At 46.7% G+C, this 7,824-nt stretch overlaps 1 protein-coding gene across 1 annotated transcript; it reads right to left on the reverse strand.

Moving 5' to 3' along the window:
* Positions 1-4,629: 4,629 nt before the first annotated feature.
* OTUD1 (OTU deubiquitinase 1) lies at positions 4,630-7,606 on the reverse strand. The gene has a single exon (XM_080651409.1). It carries the CDS (start codon positions 7,302-7,304, stop codon positions 5,865-5,867), a length of 1,440 nt encoding a protein of 479 aa, XP_080507535.1. The 5' UTR covers positions 7,305-7,606; the 3' UTR covers positions 4,630-5,864.
* Between the last annotated feature and the right edge of the window lie 218 nt (positions 7,607-7,824).

The raw sequence follows: 7,824 nt of genomic DNA on the forward strand, positions 1-7,824 counted from the left end.
GTGGGGGTTCCCTTGTGGATGTGGGGCGGCCTGGGCGAAGGGCCTGTGGTGGTTTGCAGGCTGGCCACGGCCCCTGGCGACCCAAGCAGAGGCCCTGGGATCTGGGATTTATTTATCTTCTACAATTGAAACTTTGTAGCCTGGAGTGGAGCCAAGCCTTCTGCTTGCTCCGTGGCGGCAGCCATTTCTGTTGGGATTTATGTATCTTCTATAATTGAAACTTTGTAGCCTTAAGCGGAGGCCAAAGCAGGCCAGGGCTGCAGAAGCTTGGCTTCCTCCATCACCGCGGGCAACCCTAGCCTCCTGCTCTCTCCAGCTCCGTGGCTGCCACCATTTCTGTTGGGATTTATTTATCTTCTATAATTGAAACTTTGTAGCATTGAGTGGAGGCCTGGGCCAGCAAGGGCAGGTGGAAAGCTTGGCTTCCTCCATTGCCAGGGAAACCCAAGCCTCCCTCCTGCTCTCTGTGGCTGCAGCCATCTTGGTTGGGTTTATTTGCATATCCCCTCCTGATTGGCTGGTGGGCGTGGCTGGTGGGCGTGGCTGGTGGGTGTAGTGGAGGTACAGCCAATTTGCATATTACTCTTTTATTAGATAGGATTGCTATTTTCCCTTTCTCTATAATAGAAGTGTCAGAGATGAAAGAAAATTAGTAAAATGTATATGAAAATCTTCCTCCTGTCAGAGTCTGGGGCACTCCGTGGGACCCAAAGTCAAGTCCCCGCCCACCCGTGTGCACCTCAAAATCATGTGAAACCCAGCCCCGGCTGGCCCCACCCCAGTCAACCCCTGCCAGTGGGGGGCACAGCCTCAGGTCTCTCATCAAGCCCCGCCGGGCAGGGGGTGCAGCCTCAGGTCCCCCGCCCCAGCCCAGGGCCACGCAGCCTCAGGTCCCTGCTGATTGCTTATTACGGCTCCTTACAGGAACCTCGCCTCCGCTGTGGGTGCAGCCATCTTGCATTATGAGAACCCTGCCTTCACTGTGGCGCAGCCATCTTGTGACAGCGTGATGGAGAGTCAATTTGCATATTACCTCTTTATTATATAGGATAAACTTGCTTATATTAGAACTGCTTTCTGATTTAGCTAAACTTTTCCCAGCCCAGTGAAAGCGCCCCAACTTATGTTTCAGGTAGTTGTCAGCAACACAGCAGTAAATATCAACACGAAGCAGATTATTATTGTAGATCACGCAGGGAGAACAAAGGGTAAAATATTTAACTGCAGCAGTGTTTGACTATATTCTATGACATAAGAAAACCTGAAGTCATTTTCAAGGTCCACCATTTCTTACTTCTTTATAGTCGGGTCAAGTTTCTAAACTTTCTAAATTAATGAAAAGAAAACAGGATTCTACCGAGTCTCCTATCTACCTACTCCAGGACTTCTGTGAGAATCAAATGAGAGGAGGGGTGGGAAAACACTTCACAGACATTTGGTAAAAGTGTAAAATGTTTGCACCTGGCTAAAAAGCAAGTTGTGTTCCTGGGCTGAAGAAACTCCAAGGCTGCTAGTCGCTAGGGAGAGGAAGCTGGGCGTTGCTACGTGACGTCATTACCTGGCGCCCACAGCCACCGTTTCCGGGCTGGTCTGGGCTGTGGGCCGCATTTTGTGCTATGAGGTCTTGGCAGCGTTGGCTGCGATTTGGTGGGGTGTCGCCCCAGAGTGGTGGTGGGGCCTGTGTCCCACTTGGGGGAAGCCAAGTGTTGCTTTGTGGGTGCCAGATCTGCAGTGCCATTTCTTTGTAAATGGCCATTGCGCATCACGGCAGCTCCTGCATTGAGTGTCTGCCCCCTGGTGGTCAGTGGGTGTCATAGCGACTGGTCGGACGGCCAGAGGAACCATTAGCATATTAGCCTTTTATATATATATAGATGTTTCCAAGTATACTGTTCCCACCAACTAACAGATTAATGAAGCCACTGAGATAGTTATAGACATACTAGAGATGTCCAAAAAAATTTCATGACAAATAACTGTCTATTAAATGTGAACATTACACATTTGAAATACATATACTCTTGAATTTCTTCAATACATTTATCTATCAAATTATCTTATGTCAAAAGATTTGAAATTTTTCTCCTCTAATGCTTTTCCTACATATGAAAACCATGATAGAATTTTAGAGTTTACTTTTCTCATTTTTTAAGAAAAATATATAAAGTTACTAAAGTAGTGGGATTGAAACTGAAATATGGGGTATTGAGTATGAGTTCGTTGTCTTGTGAAATCAAAGGATGACGTTGTGGACAAAAACTGTTAGCAGGACCAAAGTGTAGAGAGAAGCCAGTCCTGGAAAAGGGGCATCTGAGGTTCCAGAAACAGGCCAGTGTCAAAAACTTCCTTTCCATCTTACAGTTGAGAGTTCAGCATTCAAGCTAATTGAAGTCTATTAGTCCATGTGTGGAGGTCCACATGGCCATAAGCCACGTGAGCCAGGGGGAGCGTATCTCCTGCCATTAAGCCAAGAAACTAGCACTCTGGGAGAGAAGCACCCAAGCTTTGTTGTATATATGCTTGTTAGTTCCTGATTGGTCCTTTCAAAGAATTTCACATTAGCAACATCCTTGGGGTTAGTTTATAAGCCTTACTATCTGTGACTGGTTATCTGCAAGCTGCCTGTCTCAGCAACATTCATACATTTTAAAGCTCATGTCTCCCAGGTGCACCCTTCCATCATTGCCCAGTTGGGGTATCTTAGTAACTCCACCAAGTTGGGTTCCTGGTTTTACTTCGTTCCCCTCCCCGCCATGGTCCCTGTCCCTGTCTACCTAGCTTTCTTCTGTTTCCTCAGGATTATTTCAGGATCTTTTTTTTTTTTTTCCAATACATAAATTATGAAGAAAACATTGCAACAAAAATATTTACCCAAGCTGAGGATAATTCTGATGTTCAAGGGATCTTAAGGCATTTCCTCTCCTCTGTAAAATGTGGCTTCTGATAAAAGGTTTTGTTTTGTGCCTAGACTAAGCATATGAACTACAAGTACATAAAATATAAAGTATCACATGTATGTGTCCACTTATCAATTAGTGGTTTACTGCTCAGTCAAATATGACTAAAATGAGTAATTTTATCTTAGAGAAAAAAATTGAGCGGAAAATGAACAAGATTCAAAAAATTAGGTTTTTGCCAAAATGTTGGAAGTACTATGCCATTTTAGTTTTTAAATGTGAGCTATTTACTTTTAGCAAACAGTTAATGAAGGAATAAATGTTTGCTAAAAGTAATAGCTCACATTTCCACTTCTTTGACTGCTCAAGTCTTCAGTGACCCAAGACTGCTACTGCTAAACATGTAGAACCAGTATAGCCGTAGAGAATATTAAGTATAAGGGAATAATGCATACATCTCTTTTTTTAAATTTATTTTTGATTTCAGAGAGGAAGAGATGGACAAAAACATCAATGATGCGAGAGAATCATGGATCAGCTGCTTCCGGCCTGGCTCTCCCCCCACCAGGAACTGAGCCCCTACTTGAAATCAAAGCACCACCTCCCGGTTCACTGGTCCGTGAACCACGGGGCCACACCAGCCAGGCCAGGCCCATACTACATTTTTTCTTCAAAAAAAACTAAGCCATAGAAAGAGGATGGGAAAGACTGTTTAGGAAAGACAACTAAAAAAACATGCTGCCATACAATACAATCTTAGGACCCATTTAATTTTATTTAAAAACATCACCTTGAGAATTTAAATAAAAAACTTAGGATCCTAATTTTAAAATGAAAAAGAACAAAAGAACCTATTTAAAATATTAATGCTCTTTAGGAAATTATACCTTATTAATCTCTGGCTCTTTGTGTGTATATTTTAAGTATCCCCAAATTTTATACAGCTCTAAATAAAGTGGAGAAAAGTGTAAAAACCATAATTAGCCAGGTGATTCATAAAAAATAATTTCTTTCTTACCAAGTTACATAATTAGTGAAGCCATGAAGTAAACTTTATCTTCCCTAAAAAACCAAAAATGCATAAATAGTTAACATTTAAACCTTCGACAAATTATCTTTCCTTGATGATCAATGGCATCATTCCAAAAATGTGGTTAAGCAATGAACTCAAACTCTATTCAATTGTGTCTGTAACCATGACACCTAAACAATCAACTGAAAAGTAAAAACATCACAAGCTGTTTTTATTCTGCAATAACATACCCAGGATTATGTATACAGGTGCACTTCTCAACTAAATCTGATAACGTATCTTAAAATTTGTAGATTCCCATGGTCTCAAAAAAAGCCAGACTAAATAGATTAGGGCACTGCTTTAGCTACGCTTTCAAACATTAAAACCTATGCTAAGAGTGAATGGAACACAAAACCATAATTAAACATTGTGCTGGTTAACAATACTTGCACTTCCCTGTTCATTATTCAATAGGTACACCTAAAGTTTTAGACATGAATTATAATTAAAAATAATGAGAACAATTTTTTGAGTTACTGTACCTTTAAATTATGTTAGACTTATTCTTTGAAATTACTAATGATTATCCTATCCTGTTCATGTGAGAACTTAAGAAAACCTCTCATATCTGTGACATCTTTACACATGAAAAAAATTATGTAGATACAAACATTTCCTACAGATATGACTTTATACAAAAACAACTTTAGTCAAACATATAAGTAAAACTATGCATTTTATTCATTCATTTCACCCAGCTGAGAACTGTTCTATTGTACAAATACAGTATTGTACAAAAAAATCACAAAATGTTACAAAATAAAAAAGTACAAACTGCATTACTTAATAAATATGACTAAAAGTAGTTAAGTGGAAATGAGATAGATTTTAGGTTGGGAACATTGTTTGACCCAGCAAACTGTACAAGCTCTGTTTACAGACATTTTTATTTGTACATAATACAGGGCAATCCTATTTTTCCTTTTGAAAGAATTTAAAAGGACTTAATATTTAGAATATTAAGACAATAGTCTCCTGCTATAAAATAACTGCAAAGGTTGGTTAGAGGCATCCATCCTATTCGTTTTCAAATCTCAGTTTAATCCAAGAAAAGCTATATAAAGCAGGAGGCTTATCACAAAGTTTTACACCATGTTAAAATTCTTTTACAACAAAATGACAAATATAAATAAAAACGACTGAGAGCACCAATCTACTCTAAATATTAACCAGAATAATTAACCACTCTGCCATCAGCAAATATCAGACTTTCATTCAAGTAAGAGCTGGCACTATCTCTTAAAGAAAAAAAAAAAAAATCTTGCCACAATCTCCCCTTACATATTATTTCTCTTTAAAAGGTTGACCATTTCTAGAAAAATAATGATTTCAAAAACAAATGTTTCATCAAAATGGAATGGGCCAATCATCTGATAACATGAATGTATCAATCTCCATTTGAAAAAGTATCTAAGAATTGTAAAATTCAAATTCATCGACATAAAATAACTACTAAATCACAAAACTTGATTCAAATAAGCTTCATATAAAGCACTTTTCTGGGAAAGCTGTCAAAATGGAACACGTCATAGATGAAGTTACACCAATTTTTTTAAATGTTGTGCAAAAATACCTTTTTATAGAAAATAGATTACCAGGAATGAATAAATATATACACTGTGAGAAATTAGCTTGCAAATTAAGTAGTGCTGACTTTATACAGCAAATTATAAATAGCAGTAGGATCGTACAAAGCTATCATGAAGCATCACTTCGGTGCCCAGCAACCTTCAGCTCTGAGAAAACATTCAAAATTAAAAAAAGGTTAAGGCATTACACCTACAGTAACCTACTATTAATTTTAAAAGTGCTATTACCCTGATTAGAGTTCATATAATTCTCCAAACACAAATTATGTATGCACTTTCCCAGGGTGTAGGTTTTCAGACACTTCAAGAGCATGCATTTTGTTCAATATACATTTTGGAGAGGGATATGGCCATGGATTTGGCAAGTTCTTCATCGCGTTTTCTTTGCACTTGAGTCTGTTTGCACCAGTTGTCATACTCTGGGTTAGGATAGGAGTGATCAAATACTGCATCATAATGTCCATTACTGAGCCAACTGAGCCAAATACTAGGCCTTAGAGAATCCTCTGGGCCCAAGTAGTGAATCATAGTAGACACCGTGGGGCTCTCCAACCTCCCTCCAGTAGTTAAGTGTATATTCACATTCAGCATTTGCCCCATGGCCAGCAACTCGGGGTACCCGGCCCAGGCACCGTCCTGAGCGGCAGCGATGATAAACTCCCCCACGTCGCCCTCAATCAGGGGGCTAAAGTGGTCGAGATGATCGGCGATGTAGTGCACCGTCTGTTCCCTCAGCTCCTGATGAAGGCTCTGGTGCCCGTACATCGTCTTGCTGACCGCTCGGTAGAGGCAGTTGCCGTCGGGAATGATGTGAAATCGGTACTTATTCCTCTGTCGAAGGTACTTGTCCTGCCTCTCCACCTCCGCCAGGTACAGGGCCAGTTTCTCGTCTCTGGCATCCGATCGGGAGACGAGTGCCGCCTCGGCAGCGCCGTTCTGGGCGGCCTCGCCGCTCCGGGCCGCGGGTGTCTCGGGCTCGGGGGCAGGCCGCCGCGCCTCGTCCGCGCTGGGAGGGTCGCTGCGGTCGCCGGCCCTCTCCCAGCCCCGAAGGCTCCTCTCTGCCGGGTGCTCCTCGCCCCACGGGCCGGGATTGGGCTCCGGGCTTCCCGGGAGCGGTGCGGGACCGCGGTGCTTGGCGGCGGCCAGGGCCTGGCGGTGCTCGCTCAGTCTGAAGTTTCGGTCGGGGCTCTCCCGGGCGGCGTCCAGGCCCGCGGGCTCGGGGCCGTCGGGCCTCAGCAGCTCCTCCAGGAGCCAGGCCGAGGAGCCCCGCCGCGGCGGGACGGGGGCGCCGGGCGCGGAAGCCAGCAGGAGGCAGCGGCCGCGCTGGGCGGGCGCCGCGGCGTTGGACTCGGGCCTGTGCAGCAGGAGCCGGTCGGCGCCCAGGGCCCGCACGGTGATCTGCGCCGTGGACGTGTAGTGCGGTGGCAGTGGCGGCTTGCAGGACCCGCCGGGCGGGCCAGCGGCGGCGGCGGCGGAGGAGGAGGGCGCGGCGGCCCCGGACACCATTTCGAAGCAGGAGAAGGCGGGCATCTTGGAGGCGGGGGCGGCGGCGGCTTCCCGGGGCTCGGCGGCCGCGGCGGGCTGGCACTCACCGGTCTCGGGCTCGGACGCGCCGCTGGCGGGCCCCGGGGGCTGCACGGAGACCCTGAAGGGGGCGGCGGCGGGCGGCGGTGCAGGCGCAGCGGCCGTGGGACCCGGGCCCCCAGCTGGGTAGTGGGTGCAGACGCTGCTGTAGAGCTGCATGTCCCTGCCCGCCGCGCGGCCCCTTATAGGCGCGGCGAGCCCGGGTGCGGGGGACACACCCTCCAGACCCGGGGGAGGGGGCCGGTCGGGCGCGATGACCCAGTGCCCCTAGAATAGAAATTATCCAAGAGCCGCCGGACGCCCGCGCGTGAAGAGCCGCAAATAGCGCCCGGGTCCCCGCCAAATTCCTGCTGCGCCACAGCGCGCGGTGGGGGCAGGGAGGGAACGCGCGCCCGACCCCTGCCGGTGTGCTTGGCCTGCAGACTCGGGGCGCCGCGCCCGCTGCCGCTGCTCCGGCCCCGGCGGCCGCTGGGGACTCGGAGGAAGCCGCCCGCCCCTCAGGAGCGTGTCCCGCCCGCGAAGAGCCTCGCAGGGCGCGCGGAGGGACAGGTAGGCGGGGCCGCGGTTGTTTACCTCAGGCCGCGCGGCCGCGTCACGTGGGCCCGCTGGAATGTGCGGCTGGTCCCGGCGCCCATTCAGCCGCGCGGGCTCGCCCCGCCCCCGCTCAAGCCCCGCCCCG

Source organism: Plecotus auritus, assembly GCF_963455305.1.
Source record: "Plecotus auritus genome assembly, chromosome: 1".
Classification (NCBI taxonomy): Eukaryota; Metazoa; Chordata; class Mammalia; order Chiroptera; family Vespertilionidae; genus Plecotus; species Plecotus auritus.